The sequence below is a fragment of the Rousettus aegyptiacus genome, unplaced genomic scaffold (assembly GCF_014176215.1).
Source record: "Rousettus aegyptiacus isolate mRouAeg1 unplaced genomic scaffold, mRouAeg1.p scaffold_m13_p_16, whole genome shotgun sequence".
NCBI lineage: Eukaryota > Metazoa > Chordata > Mammalia > Chiroptera > Pteropodidae > Rousettus > Rousettus aegyptiacus.
This window is the reverse complement of record NW_023416291.1, coordinates 52,341,430-52,363,021: the sequence shown is the minus strand read 5'-3', so window position 1 is coordinate 52,363,021 and position 21,592 is coordinate 52,341,430. Positions and strand designations below refer to the sequence as shown.

Below are 21,592 nucleotides of genomic sequence, written 5' to 3'. Positions count from 1 at the left end.
CACAGCCCTGGAGAGAGAGTGACATGCCTGTGCGTGTGCCGCGGCCACGCGTGCAAGGGCTGCGAGCTCCCTTACGCTGCCCTCGCCCGGGGTAATTCTGTCCCTGGGGGACACCTGGCCATGTGTCATGTGTGGGGACATCTGAGGGCATCACAGCTGGGGGCGCTCCTGGCATTGAGTGGGTGGGGCCAGGGACGCTGCTCAACACCCCGGGGTGCCCGGAATGCGCCCCCTGCGAAGGGCCCGGCCCCGCCATCAGCAGCGCCACGTGGGAGCGCAGCTGACAAACGAAGAGCGAGAGCTGCCAGATGGCCGCATCTCGCAGACGAGGACACCGAGTCTGTTTCCAGGCTACCGAGGGGCAGGGCTAGGCGACGAGCCGGGGGCACCCCCAGCGCAGCCACGGGGAGCAGGCGGCGGCCCTGCACTCCGGGCGCCCAGCCTTCCGGCCTCTCGCCTCGCTCACGACATGAACGTGAACCCGACGGAATCCGGACTGCGCTCCAGCTTTTCGCGACTCGCTTCTTTCCCAACAATTTGTAACGCCATCTCCAGAGTCGGCGGCAGGGCATCCCTCAGGGGTGGCCGCCCTGCACCCAGCACGGTCATCTACAGAGTCCAGACCGGCTGATGTCGCCGCCAGCTCGCTCGCTCAAGCGTTCATGGACCACTGCCCGCTACTGCGTGACGAGCCGGGAGGCGCCCGCGCGCCCGCACCGCTGGCGCCTGCCTTGGGTCCAGAGGTGGCTACGTGACAGAGGGAGCCCTGGAGTCTGATTAAGGGGCCCTCCGTGGACCCCGGAACTCTGCAGACCTGGATCCCGGTGAAGACACTGTCAGGGGCTGTCTCCCCACGTGTCTGTCCATGGCAGGGTGTGTGTGCGGGGGAGGGGAGGGCACGCCCCCCCTGCAGCCACCCCCTTCTGCCACGCACCTCCCGGAAGAGGGCCTGGGGGCAATCCCGCGGTAGGCATCCGAGCGACCCATAAACTGCTCTCCTGAGGACAAGTGGTTTCATGGAGCAGTAGGCTAAGAATGGGCCAGGCCCCACCCACCGGGATCCAACAACAGGTGCTCAGAACCGCCCCTGCGCCCTGGACCAGGCTGTCCCTGGTTGCGGTCCTGGGCGTACTGAACTGTGCAGGGAGCAGAGCAGGAGGGGGCAGTGGCCAGGTGGGGACAGAGGGAGCCACGACCAGGAGACTCCGGAGGGGGCCCGGAGCGCGTGTGCTCGTGTGTGTGTGCACAAGCGTGCACGGGGACTGGTACCTTGGAGCCATGCCTGGCCAAAACCTCCCACTCGCCGCTGGTCAGCGCGATCTCCTCCTTGATGGCGCACTTGAATTCATCTGGAAAGAGAGGCGGGAGGAGGGCTGAAGGGGCCCTGGGAAGCCAGAAGACTGGAAGCTCTGGGGCGACGCCCCACGGCGGCTGGGCTTCTCCTGAGCCCCCACGTTCCAGGCTGGCCGCCGGCGACTTGCCAAGGGCCGGTCTGCAGCCTCTGCACCCCAGGCCAACCCAGGGGCCCCTTCCCAGGTCTCCTGCCACCCACAAAGCCCTCGAGGCCTGGGCGATGGCTCGGCTGCCTGGCCCCCCGCCTCGCCCCAGCTCCCTGAGCCCCGCGCGCCCTGCTGCTCTCGCGTGTCCCTGGCCGTCCGGATTCAAGCCCAAGATTCTCTCGGCCCAGAGTCCCACCGACCACCCCTGTGGGGGCCTCTCTGGCAGGACCGCCCTCTGCAAAGCCACCTTGTCACAAGGCCACGCTCTCCCTGCCAGTGCCTCAGTGCCCCCGCCCCTCGCGCGCTCCCGCAGGCTCCTGGCCTCCTGTCCACTTCGCCGGCACACCTCGCGCTGCCTCTAGGCACTCGCTCCTTCTCACCCAGAGAGAGTGACGTGGGCCTTCTCATTCGTTCAACTACCATCAAACAGGCGTGAGCCACGTGACAGGAAGTGCGAGCTGGGGACAGCTGGGGACCCGTGCGCAGGGCACATGGGACACCAGGTGCGCCCACCTCAGAAGCAGGAGGTCCCGAGAGGCACCTGCTGCGAGCTCCACCCAACAACCACTGGCGAAATGCGAGCTGCCAGCCGGCCCGTTCCGGAGGCAGGAAAGAGGCCGTGCCAAGTGACGTCTCCCAAAGCTAAGTGGGGGCGGGGGTTAAGTTAACCGACGATTAAGTTAACGAACGAAAAGCAAAAACACCAGCGGGCCAAGAAAACTGTCCTTGCAGATGGCACTCCTGTGACAGCCACGTTAAACCCCAAGTGCCAATGCCCCGAGACAGCGGCCACTCCTCGGTCCCTGTCTTACTCGATACCTTGCTGCGACTGCACTTCCTGACACTGGCTCTCCCCTCAGCTCGCAGGACCCTGGACACACCCTCACCCAGGTCTCTGTCCCCTGTGCTGGTGGCCACCTTAGGCTCATTTGTGGGCTCTCCCTCTATCCTGTAGGGCGATCCTGGGGTGACTGCCCCAGCAGACAGTGAGCGATGGATGTCTGGAGGCATTTATGATTGTTACAGCTGGGTGAAGATGCTCCTGGGATCGGATGAGTGGGTGGAGCCAGGGATGCTGCTCATCACCCCACAGTGCCCACAATGGCCCCACAGAGAACCACCCGGCCCTGAGTTCAGCAGTGTCCAGGGGGGACCCTGCCCCCAGCCTGAAGAGCCCTGGCTTGGCTCTCAGACCACGCCGCTCCCCCGGCCAGACTCGCCTGGTCCTTTGATGCTCCATCCTGCCCTGAGGCTGAGATGCCATTCAAGTGTGAGTACGGCCACACTCCCATCACGGACCCATTCTGCTCCCCAGAACTCTGGGCATGGGGCCGCCCACGCGGCATTCCCACTACTGGGCGCTTCACCTCGAAGGCGCCAAAAAAACAGTTTTGTATTTTTTGCTCCTAAAATTGTCCCTCTCAGAGTCTTCCTGTCTCAGACTGGATATCCAAAAATGTTCCAAGCCTTCATGCCATCCTCTCTCTTGCCCCAAATCCAAGATCAACCAGCGCACTGTGCCGACTTGGCGGCCGAAGGGCATTTAGAATCGAATCACATGGGTCGGCCCATCCCCCACTGCCTGGCTCCAGCCCCTGTCCCCTCCCCTCGCCGCTCAGGCTCCACTCCACATGGCAACGCCAGGAACCACTTTAAACCAGTATAAGATCAGTGGTAAACGCCTAGTGCTCCCTGTGCCCACAGGCCCTGCCGGACCTGCCCGCCCACCCCCCACTCTGCTCCAGCCTCCGGCCCCCTTGCTGGTCCTGCCCCGGGGCCTTTGCACAACCCCTCCGGTGGCCTGGGGGCTCTGGGTGGCGGCCTCCGTCTCCTCTGCCACGCCCTCCAAGTCTCCCCCACGGCACACGACCAGAGACACCCGCGGGACCCCCACTCTAGAAAGCAAGCCCACTTTCAACCTCTCGCCCCGCTGCATTCTCACGCTCGTCACGCCCAGAACGGCGTCTTTCATCGTTCTGAGACTGCTGCCGAACTCTGCCATCGTGGCATGAAAACAGCCACCGAGGACAGATACTCGAATGGGCCTGATCTTGCGCCAATAAAACTTGATTTATAGAACCAGGAGGCCGGCCGGATTTGACCTGCGGCTAGTCTGCGGACCCCTGGCCCGAGAAGGGCCTGGAGGTGGCGGGTGCTCAGCAACCACCGCTGACTGGACGAACGAACGGCCGGGGAGGAGAACCCAGGCCGGGTGGCGAGCGACACGTGGGGACGGCGGCTCCCTACTCATCCGCCCCTCCCTCGCGGCGGGCTGCCGCAGCGCAGGTCGCAGAGCAGACGGTGCCCGGAGGAGCAGGGCGGCAGGGCGGCTTCGCTCACCTTCCCCGGGGCTGAAGGGCTCGCCCCAGTCGTAGCCGCTGGGCTTTAGCAAGGCGGTGACTTTGTACAAGTGGCAGAAGCCCGTCTTGCACTCGTTGGCGCGGATGAAGCAGAGCTCGTCCTCTCCCTCTGACTGCGCGAAGGGGTAGAAGATGTCGTGAACCTGCCGGGCGGCGCGGGGAGACACGTCAGGAGGCGGGGGTGCCTGCCGAGGACGGCGAGGCCCCGGGCCGCCGACCGGCTGCGGGACCTGGCGTGCATGCCTGGCACCTCCGCGCCCTTACGTTGATCCACACGTCGGTGACCTCCTCGTAGACCACGTACGGCTGGACGTCCCCGGGCACGGCTCTGGCGAAGGCCACCCGCTGCTCCTCGCTGTCGGCGGTGGGGATGAACAGGGCCGGGGGCAGGAGGACGAGCTGCAGCCGCTGCTGGGGCCGGTCCAGGAGCATGGCCCAGGCACTGAGTGGGAGATGGAGAAGCCGGGGCCTCAGGGGCCGCAGACGGAAGCCTCTGACGCCCACCTCGCCGCCACCCGAGCGCCAACCCCGTGACACACAAAGGTCTCCCGCGGGCTCAGGGACGGCAAGAGGGCTGACACAACTCTGTCACCTGACTTTCGTTTGGAAACGTCTCACATCATTAAATCTTACAGCGGCGCGGCGAAAACTCCGGGATCTCTGCCACATCCCCACCACGCACCACTCTTGATTTCATACTTCGCTATAACTTTCTACCCTGAATGTTTTCTAAGCGGGGACCTGTCAGTACCGTAAGTGGAGAGGCAGCATCTCAACATAGACAGGGAGTGACTGACACCAAACCACAGAGCCACGTCGCGGGGACGTGAGATTCCAGCGAGAGCCCAGGCCCGACAAAGCGCTGGGCCCGAGTCCGGCGATCTGTCACGAGCGGGCCTGGGGGTGCTGAGAGGGGCAGCGCACCCTCTGCCGAGGCACCAGTGAGCCGATGTTCCAGCCCTGTCCTCTGTCCACAGCGTCCTCTGCAACTACTCAGCCCTGCCGAGGTGACTCGAAGCGGCCACAGACAATCCATCAATGAGTGTGTGGGGCCTTGTGCCAATAAAACTTTATTTACACATACCAAAATGGGGATTTCATATCATTTTTGAGTATGATGAAATATTCCTATTCTTTGAGGTTTTTCCCCTCATTTAAAAACAGAAAAACCATTCTTGGTCCTGGAGGCCTCACAAAAATGAGTGGGGACAGGATTTAGCCCTCAGGCCATGTTTTGGCGCCTGGTTTAGAGATGTCTGTCCCTGATGCGAGCAGCAGAAGGGCTTGAAAGCGAGTGAAAAGAGAACCTTCTACTTGGTGACTCCATGTTTCTTATGACACTGGGTGACCCGCCCAGCATCCCGGCGACCCTCCCAGGGTCCCGCCAGACTGAGACACTCACTACTTGCCGTCCCGGGTCCAGCCGGCCCTGGCGATGTACTCCGCCCTCGGGAAGAGTGTGCTGAAGGGCTGGACCAGTTCCTTCTCTTGGGTCAAGACGATCTAAGGGGAAAACACACTCTCGCCTGACTACGTGCTGTGCAGAGCAGGTGGCACTGTTAGGGGTGCACTGTGACCCCTGAATCCATACGTTGTAGTCCTCACCCCTGGTCCCTCAGAATGGGGCCTTATTTGGAAAGTGTGGCTGCAAACATAATTAGTGGCCATAAGGTCACACTGGAGTGGAGTGGCCCAAGTCCCACAGGACTGGTGTCCTTATACGAAGGGGACATGTGGACACAGGCACCATGCAAGCAGTGTGTCTGGTGACCACGGGGGGAAGGCGGCTGCCCCCGAACTGAGGAGAGAGACCTGGAGCAGATCCTGTGGCCGCGGGAGGAACCAGTCCCGCGACACCTTGACTTCGGACTCTCGGCCTCCAGAACCCTGAGCTGATGAACTCATTATTTAAGATGCCCGGTGCTGGCCGAAAACCAAAGCCTCTGGTATGGGCCGTCACTGCCGAGCCAGGTGGCCTTGGGCAACACACAGCGTCTGGACGCCATGGCTGCCTGGAGCCTAAACGAAGCCGGCTGAGCATCGCTCCAGAAGGGGGTTGCGGGGAGAAGGCATGCGGGGCCTCGGCATGTCTCCCGCCCTGGCGGGCCCCCACCCACACCCCCCGGCCGCCCGCTCGGCTGCCATAGCCCACACCACCGCAGGACCCTGCTCGTCTGACAGGTCCAGGGACCGTTTACGACAGAGCCACTTCGGGCAGATCCACGTCACATTTGCTAGAATATTCTGGTCGAGAGTAAAGAACAGGTCTGGTTTAGGCCTAACTGTGCCCAAAATGAAAACCAACCTCTAGATTGCAAATAAGTGTACTTTATCTTACGCTTTTTTCCAAAACATCATACAAGGTGGCGTTTTGGCAAAAATACGCAAGGGCTTTCTTGGTTTGCCTGAGCTCTGACCTCTGATGTGTGGGGTGCTTCCTTCAGATGCCTGGGGTCCCTGTCCCCAGGCTCTTCTCAGCCACGGCCTCTCTGGCCCTGCCCGGCTGTGGCGGCCCGAGCGACGAGCCCCTGAGTGGTGCGGACCTCCGGTCGGCTCATGGAGGCAGGCGCAGTGGCGGGGCGCCGCCGGCCGAGGGGAGCGCCTGCCCCGGGAAGGGGCGAGCCGCCTGCCGCCGCCCAGCTGTCTACCTGCCTCTCTCACCCGGAAGCCCCGCTGGGGCGCACGGCCCCCTTACCTTGCCCTGACTGTCAGTCTGAAACTCAGCCAGCTTCAACGCGATCTTGGGGTTCTTGCTGCCTACAGAAATGAAAGTGAGGTGAGCCCGGCAGGTGTCGCCATGTGGGACAAGAGTAGATGTTGGGGTGGAAACTGCAGGGTGACACCCTCCGAAGCCAGCGTGGGAGGGGCGTGTCCAAAGGTCCCCATGGTCCGGGTGCAAAGTCCCTGGGCAGGGCTTTCCGACCTTGGGCCCAGACCCTGCTCCAGACAGCGACACGACAACTTCCTCATGGTTTGAGGGCAAGCGCAGACGCGGCGCTGATGGGGAGCTCGTGGGGATGCGCGCGAGACGCCTGCCTTCGCAGAGCTGGGGACCTGGCTGTGAAGATGGGGCCCGGCCGTAAGAAAGCCACCAGCGATACAGGGAAGTGCCGCACTCACACATGTGACACTGGGAGGCAGGGGGCTGGCAGACGTGGACACCCGAGCCATGCTTCCAGAAGTTCAGGCTCCAGGAGCCTCTACGACAAGCCTCGACCCTGGCCCTCACGGCTCCAGCGCCCCCGGCGGGGAACGCCTCTGGCGCTTTTGCGTCCGTCAAACGGGAGCAGGGGAGACTGACTTCCCGTTTGCACGGAGACTGGGAACGCCCCCGGGAAGGCTGTCCAGCACAGCACGCAGGAGGTGCTCACGGCAGGTTAGCCGCGGAGGCCACGAACCAGAGGCTGGATCTGGCCAGCATGAATATTTCGTTTGGCTCACTAAGTATTTTTAAATAATTAGAGAAACATTTAATTTGATTTCTAGGGCGAGTCTAGATTTCTACTTTCTCTAGAGACACAGGACAAACTTGAGTCTGTATTCTCACATGGCGGTGAGCGTCTGTCACATCCCAGGATGGGGTCCACACCCCCTGACTGCCTCCCCTGGCTCCTACTGTCTCCTGGGCCCCAAGGCACAAAGCCGGTCACCTCTAACTGTGCCGTTGTCCCTGAGCCTGGCCCGCATCTCTGGGTCTTCATGAGGGCCTGGCCTGGTTGGTGCCTCGCCATGCTCTAGGAGGACATAGGCCACTGCTAAGCCACCCGTCCTGGGCACTCACCTGTCCGGGGGTATCGGTACGAGTCTGTCTTCCTTTCTTCTAGTGCAGGTGAGGGAACGTGAATGACCTCCACCTCGGACTCATCGACTTCCTCATAGAGGATTCGCAGCGTCTTACGGCCTTCCGAACCTGGGAGCGGGCAAGGCCACTGTTGAGGGGGCCGGGAGTCCCCCCGCCTCCTGGACATACAGGGTGCCCTGCTCGGCCATGGCTGGGCCTAGACAAGGCTGTGAGCCTTGGGGCTGGAACCTTGGCCCTGCCCACTACCGGCCCTTCACTGAGTCAGCTATACGACAGACATGAGAACCGACCAATGCCCAGCACAAAATGGCACGGGAGGTGGCCATGTGGGGTGTTTATGACTTGAATCATGTTATGTCCCAAAATCCTAAGCTGACTATCCCCAGGATCTCTGCGTGTGACTATATTTGGACTGGGGGGCGAGGGGGAGTCTTTAAAGAGGTGATTAAGGTAAAATGAGATCACTGGGGCGAGTCCCGGTCCAACGCACGAGCAGCGTCCTCGTGAGAAGAGATCAGGACACAGACATGCGTGGAGGGACGACCACGTGAGGGCACGCGTAGGACCGGCACCCACGCGTGCGGGAGACCGCGGGGAAACCAGCCCCGCCGGGGCCTTGACGGTGGACGTCCAGCCTCCGGGACCAGAGACAACAAGTGCCTGTCGTCTGAGCCGCCCCGCCCGCGGAACTTGGACGGCAGCCCGGGCTGCTTCGCTCGTGGCTCACAGAAGATTACAATCTCTCGTTATGAGGAGTGAGTGAGTCACTGGGCGGGGACACCCCGGGAAGGAGCACGGTGGTGGCCAAGTCTGCCCTTGCCGGGAAGGAGCCCACAGCCGTGACTTCCTCAACGAGCCCTTTCCTTCTTCGGCTCCTAAGAAGGCTCCCCATCTGCTGCTTCCTGTACTGTCACCTATGAGTCACTGTGGGGGGACCAAAGACGTCTCCAGAACACCTGGCCTGCGGGGGCCACTCCACACCTGCTTTACGGGTGGAGCTCCGGAGACGCAAGGGGCTGGGTGGCTGGCATGAGGCCACTTGGTTTGAGAGTGACAGTGCTTCAGCTCAAACTCAGTTATGACAATCACAGATGTCCCTAGGCATTGCAGAATGTCCCCTGGTTGAGAACCACTGGTCCACTCCCAGCCCACCTACCAGACACGTGTACAAAGACGTTTGTCAAAGTAAAACCAAAACCCACAGCTGAAGTGTCCGTCAGCGCGGAACCAGGGCACGGTCACACCCTGGGTCGCCTGCAGTCACTAAAGAGGCCTCCGTGTGCTGACTGCAACGGGCTGAATGCCTACAGCCCCCCGAACCTCAAATGTTAAATCCACCCTTTCAGGGTGATGAGGTCATGAGGGTGGGGCCTTCATGAGCGGGATCAGCATCCTTAAGACAGAGGCCTGAGAGCGCTTCCTGCCCCTTCTGCCGTGAGGACCCGGCGAGAAGGCACTGGCCGTGGCCCAGGAGGGGCTCCCACCGGGCGTGGAGTCTGCAGCCTCCAGAACCGTGCGACGCGAACGTGTGCGGCTCGTAAGCCCCCAGTCCGCGCCGTTCGGTCACAGCGGCCCGCGTGGCCTGGGGCAGCAGCATCAATAGAAAGAGCGCTGAGGTTTTTTTAAGGGACAAGAGCAGAAAAGCACGTCGACTTTGAGGCTGTTAATAAAAGAAACGCGCACAGGAGCGCCGTCTAAAAACGGAGCGCGGCCTACCGTCCCAGGAGGCCGTGGGGCACCACCAGTAGCCTGTGAAGCGGTCAAATTCTTCCTGGATGACGAAGGTGGCCACGCCTGCAGATCTGGGGTCCTCGAGAACACTGGGTAAGCCTGGAGGAGCAGAGAGCCAGACAAGACACAGGTCTAGTTTGCAGCGGGATTCTCCCCCTCGGCACAGCTGGCGTCGGGGCTGGACCACTCTCTGGAGCCGTCGCGGGCACCGTGGGGGCCTGAGCAGCGTCCCTAGCCCCACTCACTCGATCCCAGATCCCAGGAGCACCTCGTCCAGCTGTGACAACTAAGTGTCCCTGGACATGGCCGGAGTCTGAGCGGTTCCCTGCTGAGGCTCTCAGGTTTAGAGTGAAGGCGTGGGGCTGCGGGGCAGGGTGGGGACATGGAGGTCCATGACCTGAGGCCATGCCAGGTGCAGAGGCCCGCGGACATCTGCAGAAGGGGGAGGGCACTTCTGGTGAACAAGGACGTGAGGGGAAACGGGGAGTGGGTGAGACCTGGAGTTGGACAGGAGTGCGGAGGGGGGAGGGGCCGAGTAAGCAGAGGTACAGAGTAAATGCCCGGCGGAGAAGGCCGCAGAGGGCCACACGGGACGTCAGAGTCCAGAAAGGTGCCTGGTGGTTGGGGTGAGTGGACTGGGGGCAGGGTATGTGCCAGACGCTGGCCTAGTAGCTCTGATGGCCGTCCCCAGGAAGTGCTGGCCCAGCCCAACAGACCACACCGCCGGGGGCAGGTTCCGGTCCACCCCAGCCAGAAACGATGCCCTCCACCTGGCCTCACCCCTGTGGCAGAAGGTCAGCCGTCGCTCCTCCCCAGTCTCGATGTTGGCCACCCACAGGTCACTGCTGTTGATGAAGGAGAAGAAAGCGGGGTCGGCAGGGCAGATCTTGGGGTCCATCCGGGGCCCGGAACACTGAGTCTTGATCTCCAGGGGCTTCATGGGGGACACCTGGGGACAGAGAGGGCGGGGTCAGCGGGACAGGACCCTGGCCGCCTGCCTGCCCCGCCCCCAGCCAAGGACTAGGGCTCACCATGAAGCCGTTCTTGCCCCCGTCCCGACAGTGGAAGAGGCTGTTGCTGGCCTGGAAGAGGAAGAGGCCGCTCTCGCTGTGGAAGTCGTAAGAGGTGATGCCAAAGACCCCCAGGCGCTTCCGCTCCCGCAGGAGCTCTTCCTCCCGGGAGTAGACCCCATGGTGGGGTGTGGCCTGGGGACACACAAGGGACAGGTGCCACGGTCAAGAGTCAGAGGCCCTGGGACTCTGGGCACAGACCCTCCGGCTTGGACACTCCTGGGAGGGACCTGACTGTCCGGCCTGGGTCTGTGCCAGAGAGGACGTTGTGACAAGCAGGGCAGGCAGCAGAGCCCCCGACCAGGTGGCCAGAGGGGCAGCAGCCAGGACTGCGAGGGGTAACAGGGCTGGCTGACGAGCTCCTGCCCTCGCAGCCCGCCTCTGGGTCTCCCTGTGCCCCTTTCCCCACGAAATCTCTCCAAGGTGGTCGAGGCTGTCCTCTGTCCCATGGCATGGAAGGACACTGCTGGAACGTTCTTCCCTGGTCCCCAACGCCAACCCCACAGACGACGCCCCCGCCCTCCTCACCACCTGCTCCTGCCAAGAGAATTTGATCTGAACCCAGCCAACAGCAAACGTTTGTACTTCTGCACAGGTGAGAGGTGGGGCAAATTCAAGACCACCTGACCACCAAACACCTGACCTGGGGCAGGTCAACTGTGGTGGACACCACACAGCCATCCCTAGGATTCTGATGACGCTCTGGGGATGCAGAGGGACATTAAGGATAAGGAATGCAGTTTGAAAAGCAGAACCCAAAGCAAAATCATGCCCAAGCTGCAGCAGAAGCTACGTGAGTACAAGTTCACAGCTTGGGGACTAACAGGGACACACGAAAGCCAGAGAGCTGTGTGTCGGCATGGAGAAATTCAGGGTCACCCCCCCTACATACACACACACAGCCTGGTGTGGTCATGCCACTTTCACAGTCGGAGACGACTAAACGGAGAGCAGACAAAATGGCACTCCTGTCCCTCGCCCACTGTCCCCTCCCCGGGAGAGGCGACTCTGGGGCCATTGTTAGCCAAGCCTCCATTAAGGGGCCCGGCCCGAAGTAGTTCAAGTCCGTGGTGAGGTATTTCAGAGAAGGGGATCATTGGGGAGGCGTTCTTGTCGGAAGCCTAGACTGGGGCTGAAGCAGACTTGGGGCCGGGGAGGGCGGCGTGCAGGTGTCTGGAGCCGGATGCTCTTCCCTGCAAGGTCTGTGTGATCCGCAAGGCGGGCCAGGGCCCTGGAGACTGAGGGCCCGTGGAAACGGTGTGCGGCCTGATGACGCAGCCCATGCCCACCTTCCTCACCCATGGGCAGGACCCGACAGGTGCAGCTCACCTGGAAATGGTCCAGCATCTGCTTCCAAGACAGGAGCAGCAGGGCCTCCTTCCGGACCTTCTTGGGGATCTCGGAGTAGAGGAGGGAGTTCTCTCGGCTGCCGTAAGGCATCCCTGGGGGGAAGAGGGAAAAACAAGAATGGGAGACCTGGCCCGGGACGGGAGGGGCCTCGGCGGGGGCCGGCCTCAGGCTCCCTGTGGCTGGGCCAGCTGCTCCCTCCTCTTCCACACCAGCTTGGCCGTGCTGCGCGGCCGCGCGCCTCACACAGGAGCCACGGCCCTGGTGCAGGCGGCACTGACAGGGTCTCTGCCACCGAGACGTCTGCGCGGAAAAACTCGGCCTAAACTACTAAAGAGAAACACACGGGAGGCACTCCCCCCGACCCCAGAAAAAAGGTGGCCGGGGATACCCAGCTCTCCACAGGCTAGGCTGCAGTCCCGAACGTCCTCATGGAGGCTTTTGCAAAGGCCACGGATTACTGTGCGATCAGGGCAAACCCAGAGGAACTAGGGTGGGTGTCCAGCCCAGCATCGCTCCCCCTCGGCACCGCCACCCCGGAGACAGGTCATCTCTGCGGGGGACGGTCCTGGGCGCTGCGGGGTGTGGAGCAGCATCTCTGGCCTCGCCCGCTGGATGCCAGCAGCACAGCCACTTGTGACGATCACGGATGTCCCCAGACGTCACTCAGTGGCACCTGGAGGGCAAAACTGCCCCATCCGAGAACTACTGCTGTAACCTGACTGTGAAATGACAGCGGCGGCTCGTGAGGATTCAGTGTGGATTAAATGAGGTAAGAAATACAAAGCCCTCAGCACAATGCCCAGGATATGTCACTCAGGGACATAAGCACGAGCCACAGGTGCGGTGCGGCTTTTCAGGTTGTTACGTCGCTGAAGTTGAGGCGTGTCTCACTGTCGAAGTTGCTGCCCTATTCTTAGTGGCAAATGAAATAGGCGGGTCCTCCAAGTGGTAGTTTCTTTGGATGGATGATATACAATTGCTGATGAAGTTAACAGCAGAGCAGAACAACTCTCCAGTAACCCTTGGCTCCCCTGGCTCTGTGCGACAGGGTGGGGGACCGGGGTGGCAGCCCCAGCAGCAGACAGGAACACGTCGTGAGCTAACAGTCGATCACGGAACACCAGGCCCCCGCCGACCCCCTTGCAGCGTGAACTGCTCCAGGAGGAAGATCGCGTTTGGCGCTGGCCTCCTCGGGGTGCCCGCGAGTGTCTCACTCTTAACGCGAGGTGACAGGTGGCCCCACGCTCGGTGCCTCTGGAGCGGAGCCTAACAAATCACATCCGTGCGCTCGGTTATCTGTACAGGTAGCTTCCCGATGTGGCAGGTGACAGGGATTTCCCACTTAGGACAAGGTTGGCTCGTGAAGGACAGTTAGTAAAGGAAGAGCACATTTAAAGAAAATGATTAGGTAGGTCTATGGCCATGTCACGCTGAACAAGCCGGATCCCACCTGATCTCGGAAGCTAAGCAGGGTAGGACCTGGTTAGTACTTGGATGGGAGACCGCCTGGGAATACTGGATGCTATAGGCATAAAAATATAAAAAATATATAAGGGATTGTAAGCTGACAAGGTCCTTCCAACCTATGAGGTCAACCAAGAGTTGCCTCGCCTAAAAAAATAAAAAATAAAGAAAATGATTAGATTACCCAGGGTTCCCTTGGACAGACACAAGAAAAATGCAAGGCTACCTCAGATGTGTGGGTGGGAAAGTCCCGATTCGATTTCTCAGGGTCTCAGAAGCTGCTCTGGTATGACTAGAGGCCACCGTGCTGCTCGGCCAGGCTGCCCCGGCCCGCCCGGCTGCAGGGCTCTCCAGGGGAGCTGGAGCTTCCCCAACAGGCGGTCAGCGGCGTGGCCTCCCCAAGGACGTGGGGGCTGCCTCCCTCTCTCGCTGGACAGTGAGCAACGACGCTACACGGCCTAAGCCAGCACGCTCCCCGGATGAACGGCCCTCGGCCCCTGCACCGGTGATGATCGGCGTGCACGCGGGGTCTGAGATGACCCGCACCGGCCGCAGATTCCTGCCGCCACTGCCACTCCTCCGCCTGCTCTCCCCAGCTGCACCCGCCTTCAGGACAGGGCCTCCACCACCAGCCCTCGCCGGTGTGGCAGGTGGCCAAGGCCCGCACAAGCACCATCTGCACCCGTGTGCATTGTGGCCCGGCAAGCAGCCTGGTGGAGGCGTGTGACCCTGGCTCTGGATGCAGGACGCAAGGACACAGTGGTCTCACGTCCCCGTCTGAGGGGCCCCACGCCGCCCCATCCCACACGGATGCCCTGGGCGGTGAGGAGGAGCCACAACTGGGCGGAGCGGGAGAAGGGGGTGGGCTCCCTGACGCTGCAGCGGGAGCCCTGGAACCGGAGCCACTGACGCGTCCCTCCTCTGCGCCATCCCGACTACACCGGGCTTCATCAGGTACATCCAGAAGAGCCTGCCCTGAGGACCTGGTGACCGGCTCCACGGGCCCCAAACGGCAAAGCCCAGCGCCTGCCGAGGAGGCAGGGGTCCCAGGAGAGCAGAGGAGCGGGTGGTGCTCAGAGCCGCGGGCCACGTGTCACCTCTGAGGCCAGGCTGCTGGTCGCCAGCATTCGCCAGGCGCTGAGCTAGTGCAAAGCCATACTATAAAAACTCAGGAGCTGGACACAAAGTGAGGTCGAGAGTACCCCGAGACTGATGAGTGATGCAGACTGGACCAGCTCAAAGGAGAGCAACGTCACCCCAAAAGAGGCAGCAAAGCTCTGAACTGTTCCAGGTACACTTTGGAGTCTTTGCCGGGTCCACAGCCCCAGTCTGGAGCTGCCCCGACCCACTGGGGTGGCCCTCGGAGCCTCCTGTGGACTTCAGGCACCCGCCCGCCCTAGTTGCAGACCTGCACGCAGGCCACCACCTCCTGGACAAGTGGACTCCTGACCAACGCTGAGCCAATCCGACGCCTTCTCCCAGAAACTCGGGGAAAGCTCATCTGCTCCTGCTGGTGGCCAGGGCCTGAGGCATAACCCTGGGAGCAGGAGGCAGGCGGGCAGAGAGGGTGGACCCAGGGGACGTACATGGGCCAGAAGCCTGGGCTCTCCATGGCTCGGAGTGCCACGTCATGAGGTCCAGGGCGGGGAGCGCGGCATCCCTGAGACGCCCCTGCATCCTTCGATGAGGGCCACTCGGTGGGCTCAAAGGAGCTCGGAGGAGTTCTGTCCCTTTCAGTAGCTCTGCAGGTGGCTGAACAGGGCTCCCAAAGATGTCACTGTCTTACTCTCCAGAGCTCTGATCCCCAGAGCTCACAAACACATTATGTTCTACAGCAAAAGGGACTTCGTAGGTAGGATTAAGGTAAGACTCTTGAGCTGGGGAGATTAGTGAGGGTTATCACGTCTCATGAGAGAAGGACACAGAGAGGAGGCGGCACTGTGACACAGATCGTAGGGATGCAGCTATAAGCCAGGGAATGCTGGCGGCCACCAGAAGCTACGAGGCCAGGCACGGGTTCTCCGAGAGCCTCCAGAGGGGTGTGGGGCAGCCGCCACCTTGACCTGGAGCCAGATTAACCCACTTCAGGCTTCTGATCACCGGAACTGCGAGAGAACACATTTGGTTGTTTTAAGCCATAGAGACAGAAGTGCTTTGTTACAGTAGCGGCCCCAGGAAAGCCACACGAGTACCTCGACCAGGACAGAAGCCTGAATTTGCGCAAGTGGCCAAAGAAAGTGGGAGGAAGGAGTCAGGGGGCCACATAACTGCAAGAAACAAGAGAGGCAACAGCCCGCCAAAGTCCGTGAGTCTTGGCCACTTAGGCCCCGACAGCCCAGCTCCCCCTCGTATACACAAAATGTGGAGAACGTCGGCCTAATCTCTCGAGACTCTTCAGAAAGGGCCAGGCAGTAAACGTTTCCAGCTTCGCGGGCAGCATGACCTCTACTGCGACCACGCTGGAAAGCCGCCACGGATGGAATGTAAACGACCAGGCGTGCTGGGCGCCAGTAAGGCTAGTGTCCAAAAACAGCCGGCAGTGGCTTAATGGCCCCGTCCGAGACCAGGCCCCTTTCTGACGGTGCTGCCAGCCAGCATCTGGCTTCCACGTGGGTCTCCAGGAGGAGGGCCTGCACCGACTGCGGGAAGGGGAGAGCCATCTGGTGTCCGTCTTGGCCATGGTCACGGTCATTAGCATGGAGTCCGCCTCAGGCAGCAGATGACCTTCAATCGTTTGTTCCATCGTTCACTCGTATTGACTGAGGGCCTGACCGGGCGCAGGCACGGTTCCAGGGGCTGACGACACGGACTGAGCCAGCCTGGGTTGTTAAGGGTGCTGACGCTGAAGCCTGCCTTGGACAAACACTCACGCGTCACGCTGCTTTCCTACATGCTCGGAACTGTTCCCGTCTGCCCCAGGAGGCCTTGAGGCAAAGCAGGGCGACGGCTCAGCAGGTAGTGACTGTCCCCCCAGGCCCAGGGGGGCAGGCCTAGGGGGCCGAGGCAGGAGGCCTTCTGCTTGCCTGGGGCTTCCCATGCAGCCCAGCAGGGGACCCGAGCGCACGCAGCTGCAGAGGTGTGGAAAGTGCTGCCCCCGGCACCTTGGCACGCACCAGGGGGAGGAAGTGACTAGCAATTAACAGAGGTTCATCCAGTATCTGGGGCAGGGAAGGTGGGCAGACCGCCACTGCCGTGGGCCCTCAGGGCAGCTCTCCAGGAGCCTCAGGATCCTTCTCAACGCCCCGCTCCGGCCACAGCCTACTGGAGTCACTGGCCACACTCGCCGCTGAGGGAGCACGCAGCTCAGCAGCCCAGCCGCCCCGGCCCGGCCCGGCCCAGGCGGCTGGGAAGTGACTCAGGGGTGGGTCCAGCTGACTGGTACTGGAAACAATCTTGGTGACTCAGGCCCAGTAGCAGGCCAGAACCAGAGCACCCTGCAGCGCAGATGGGGTGGGTCTGCCCCCTTCCCCGTCACCTGTCCTGTACATCTGGCCCGCCCGGAGGGCCCTCGGGCCAGCCTTCACTACAAACATGCTGCCGTGGGTGGCATGACAGTTTGCTCAGGCCAGGCCCGTCTATCTGGTCCTTCTACCTTCCGAAAAGAAGGGGATTCAGTCAGGCTGCCCCGGAAATGCAGGGGGCGCCTCGGGGCCCAAGGGAGGGCTTACCCAGGTAGTAGAGGCGGTGGGAGTGGGGGCCAGACTCATCCGTCTTCTGCACGAACTGGAAGTCGTGTGGGGCCTTGCTGACCACCAGGCCCGAGTTCCTGCGGCTGCCGTGGATGATGGCCCGCAGCCCCTCCCACGAGTGCTTCTGCACCTGGAAGCGCGTCGCCGGCTCCTCCATCTCCACCGCGTCGCCCCGGTTGGCCTGGTCGGACGCTGGCGCCCCGCTGGCCATCCTCTCCGTCCCCTCGGAATTCAGCGAGAAGCTGCGAGGAGGAAGGCATGGGCGGGAAGACTGAGAAGGGGAGCGGTACCCCACGCCCCACACACCTGCCTCCTCATCACTCTCCGACTCCCCGAGCCGGGCCCACACCGTGCCGCCTCCCCGCCCCCCGAGGACTTCTCAAACCGTTCCACGTCTCTCCAACAGCAAAACTAAACGTTAAGACCCCAGCCACCCTCGCCTCTTGGCTGAGTGACAGCCGCCATCTGCAGATCGACTTGGCAACACCCACTGCAAATCTGAGCCCATCACTGAGGATCCTTCCTTGGTTTTCCACAGTCACTAGGGTAAAATCCAGTCCTCGCCTCGGCCTTTAACGCTCTGTCCTCTGACTTCTGCCAGACTCTCAAGCCTTATCCCCGGTCAGCGCCATGGCCCAGGCGAACCGGCCTTCTCGCGGCTCCTCGAACAGGCAAGACTCCTTCCCACCCCAGGACCTTTGCTCATGCTGTCGCTTCTGCCCGGAATATTTTTTCTCTTTCTTTCCTTGACTAACTTCAGGTCAGACCTCTGTCCACACACCTGTCGAGCCCTCAGAAACCGTCTGCGCCCGTCCGCACCGAGGCGGGCCTCTCCGGTGATCCTTCACCTGCCCCCTGGTTGCCCCACCCTCACAGCATGCGTCACAACGGCTGTCTGTCGGCCGCCTGTCTCCCCCGCGTCTGTCCTGTTCATGGCTGCGTCCCCAGAACCTCGAGCGCCCCTGGCATAGTGGGCGTTCCACAGAGAGCCACGCACAGAAGCCTGAGCACAGAGCACTGCCGAACCCCGTCCCTTGTGCCGTCCGCTTGCTGCAGAGTGGGGGGACCCTCGTGCCTCCCTGGAGGAGCTCAGAGAGGCAGCAGGTACTCGCTGGGAACGGGGGACCCCCCAGGTGAGAGGACGGACGCACACACCTCCCACCCATTCCGGGAGAAGCCGCGGCAAAGCCTCCCGCCCTCGCTGCTGAGCTCACTTTTTCTACGAAGTGGGGCTGGCCCGGCAAATATTTGTTTTAGGGAAATCTAAACACAGCTGTGGTGGCCTAGTTGCAGAAGAGCAAAGGCCGTCTCGTGAGGCCAAAGTGAGTAGGCCAGCCCTGCGCTCCTCCACGGGCACCGCACGGCCAAGGGCCTTGCTGGACGCCGGACCGCGTGCTCCAGGATTAGCAGCTTTGTGAGCCCAAGTCCACGTTCACCTGTCAGAAGTAGACTTGAAGCTGGTGCTGCGGCCACACAGGCCAAGGGCTTCAGAGAAGCAGCAGGCAGAGCCGTGCCCCCTTCAGTCAGGCGCCCTCCAATCCCCAGAAGGCTTTGGCTCCTGCCAACAGGAGACCCCGCAGAGCACCCGCCAAAGGACAAAGGACCCCTGCCCACTTCAAGAGGCATGGGGAGAGATGCAGGAAGCGTGCCCGGGGCTTGTGGGTACCACAGCGGGCTGATTCTCTGAGTTCCCTTCCGCACTCAGCTCTATAACAGACCGGAAGACGAGTGCCTCCCCTCGCTCGGTCCTACGCGACCCCGCCGGAGCTTAGGGCACATCAAGCTGGCGTGTCCTGTCCCCAGTTAGGAGTCACCTCAGTTCCTCCCACAGTGGCCTTGAAGACACACCACAGGCCAGCAGTGCCTTCTGAGCCCTCGGGTCGAATAAACCAAACCCAGAGAGGGCTAGAGACTCAGTGAGGGGTGTCAAGTAGGAGCCGGGACTGGGCCAGCCGAGCACCCCAGATCCCACATGGCCCCAGCAACAAGCCCGAAGAGCCAAGCCAGGGGAACGTCTCACTACCTGATCCTCCTGAAACTCTGCCACCACAATTTAAGCCTGGCTCACAGCAGAGTGACAGATGGTGACATCCAGGGCCCACAAAGGGGACCCCAAAAGCACAGCGCCTGGCAGAAGCACTCACAAAACCACGTGGCTTACTTCCACAACAAAGAGTGATAAAATGATCTTGCCTCCGATCACTGCAGAGAGCCCAAGGATCAAAAATGCAATCCAGAAGATGAGGAATCAAACGAAACATCGTGGAAGCGCCTAGGAATCTAGACGCGGCCAGGCAGCCTGTGCTCCCAGACGGGCGACGGCTCGGGGCCGTGGCCTGGTCCTCCGCTGCCCCTCTGCTCCCCGAAGGCAAAGCAGTGAAGGGAAAGGAACAGGTGGACGCACAGGGCCCTGACGAGATGAGCCTGCGCCGGCCTCCCGTCCAGCACCAGCTTGTGCTTGGCTTCTCCAATCGAGAGTTTACACAGCTGGGAAATGAAATCGGACTGCAAGCCACTTAGGCCACATCCACCTACGCTTTCCTTCTGACAAGTGGTAGGGCACCTGCAGCCTGTGACGCCACAGCAAACAGCACAGGACCTCCCAGTGCAGCCACGTTCAAGGCCCAATAGGAGTTCTATGATTGCTGTCTCAGCTGGTGCTCCAAGACCTGGAGCCCCTGCCCCCTGGGCGTCCACCAAGGGCCCGAGCAGGGCCTGTGACCAGGGAAGCGGGCAGAAGACAAGAAGGAACCAGATTCTCAGTGCTGGCTGCAGGCCTGAGAGGCTGACCAGAGTGACGAGGCAGGAAGAGGGAGGTGAGGGGCGTCCACGCTCCAGAAGGACCGGCCCTCAGGACACTCGCTGCAGCCCAGGGGTTCCCAGGAAACGGCAGGCCGCCCTCTGCCCGGCGCTGCGCGCGGCGCCGCCAGGGCCCCCGGCTTTCACAATCCGCCCCTCGAGCCAGCTGGCAGCTCTGCCCATGTCCACGCAGCACCGAAGAGGGTAGGCGCAGGGCCCCGTCACTGCCCGAGCCCTGCCGTGTTCCGCCCTCGGGGAACGGCCCATCTTCAGAGCCCGAGTCTGGAGAAACCGAGTCGCTGAGTCACCGTGCTTAAAGGCATGCCCGTATTCTAGAACCATCTTCATTTCCCTTCCTGCCTCCAAGTTGCTTGCACTTGGCAAAAGCAGATGAGTCTGAAGGTATTAGAAAACTGATGCTGACATTGGTCAATGTGGTCGAGGAATTTCTACGATCCCTCCACCTCGTGCCAGGCCCCAGCCCTGGGACTTACCAAATGCCCGGGGTCCCGCGTGCGTAACTGCCCTTAACCCTCACCGCCACACTGCGAGGTGCGTTCCGGGGTCGGCCCTCTTTGGAGGATGGAAAAGTGGCCTCAAAGAGGTCAAAGGGCCTGATCGAAGTCACCCCACGAGGAAGGGGAGGGGAGCCCATTGTCTTTTGGACTCAAAACCCTCATCCTAACCTCAAGGCCAGCAGTTCTTAAATGGAGCTGGTCCTCTCCCCCATTGTCTGGGGCCACGTCTGGTTGTCGGGATGCGGGGTGCTCCTGGCTTTGAGTGGGTGGAGGCCAGGGATGCTGTTCAATACCCCAAAGAGACTGATATGGCCCCAAAGTCAGCCGTGCCGGGGCTGAGACACATTGCACTAGCCCACACTGCCTCCTCACACAAAAGAGCCAAAACTTCATCTTGGGGAAATGCAGAAGTGGAGGGGGAGGGGGAGAAAAGGCATCGTCCCAGACCCCAGACTCTGCAACGCCCCCGGCATTTGGGGCTCCCAAGGCCGCGCCCCTTACCTCCTCCAACTTCCTGCGTTCGAGTTGTCCAGGCGCAGCTTCTTAACCGTCCGCATTAACCACTCAGCAGACCTCAGGAGGGTGGGGGAGCCTGGGAGGGGAGAGACCACAGGGCTGCAACTCCCCACAGGCAGGCAGTCCGGGGGTGTAAGCCTTCCCCCCTCCTCTCCCCTCCCAGGCAGCCCTCCATGCCTCCAGGGAATACCCAATGCCAAGGGCGTTCTGATGAGGCAGATGGTTCAGGCCCTGCCCTGAAATGTGAGAAGGTACCTGGCATTTGCCAGATACCAACATCCTTGTGCCAGGCCGTTCTCCCAAGCTGAGAAGCCCCCGAGAAGATGGGCGTATCAAATGACTCCAAGGATGCCACCCACAGACACTTGCCAGAAGTGGAATTGACCCAGATTCCCCATCGAGGCTGCTCCCCGATGGCCTCCGCGAACCTCGCCTGCTCCCCTGCCCTGGACCATGATCCCAGCACACTGGCCTGTACACAGCACTCGTTCCCACCTCCGTCCCTCTGCCCGGGACACCCCTTCTCTGCTTTTTGCATGACTTATTCTTTGGGTCCCAGTGTCACCTCTTCAGAGGTCTTTCCTGGCACCCGAGCCACAGGCGCCACCTCGTCGCCCCCCCCACCGCACCTGGTCTTTCCGCACAGCACTCCCTCCAGGACGGTGGTTCTCAGTGGGGGGACCCTGCCCCCCAGGGGGCCCCTGGCCACGTCTGCAGACATTTTTGGCTATCACCACTGATGGGAATGGGGGAAGGTGCTGGTGGGTAGAGACCGGGGATGCTGCTCAGCACCC

General features: G+C 61.7%; 1 protein-coding gene and 1 pseudogene across 4 annotated transcripts in view; one reads left to right on the top strand and one right to left on the bottom strand.

Annotated features, from left to right (window-relative positions):
* Positions 1-21,592, bottom strand: part of DPP9 (dipeptidyl peptidase 9) — a 36,276-nt gene that overhangs the window by 12,128 nt on the left and 2,556 nt on the right. For all 4 annotated transcript variants that reach the window (XM_036234072.1, XM_036234073.1, XM_036234074.1 and 1 more), the window contains 12 exons: positions 20,784-20,874; positions 16,945-17,207; positions 11,792-11,904; positions 10,424-10,597; positions 10,173-10,341; positions 9,378-9,491; positions 7,641-7,769; positions 6,555-6,616; positions 5,262-5,362; positions 4,124-4,301; positions 3,840-4,002; positions 1,270-1,349 (listed from right to left, as the gene is read on the bottom strand). In XM_036234072.1, the coding sequence (XP_036089965.1) occupies positions 1,270-1,349; positions 3,840-4,002; positions 4,124-4,301; positions 5,262-5,362; positions 6,555-6,616; positions 7,641-7,769; positions 9,378-9,491; positions 10,173-10,341; positions 10,424-10,597; positions 11,792-11,904; positions 16,945-17,207; positions 20,784-20,839 (1,602 nt within the window). In that variant the 5' untranslated portion in view covers positions 20,840-20,874. The remainder of the gene's footprint in view (positions 1-1,269; positions 1,350-3,839; positions 4,003-4,123; positions 4,302-5,261; positions 5,363-6,554; positions 6,617-7,640; positions 7,770-9,377; positions 9,492-10,172; positions 10,342-10,423; positions 10,598-11,791; positions 11,905-16,944; positions 17,208-20,783; positions 20,875-21,592) is intronic.
* LOC118612604 lies at positions 13,225-13,343 on the top strand (annotated as a pseudogene).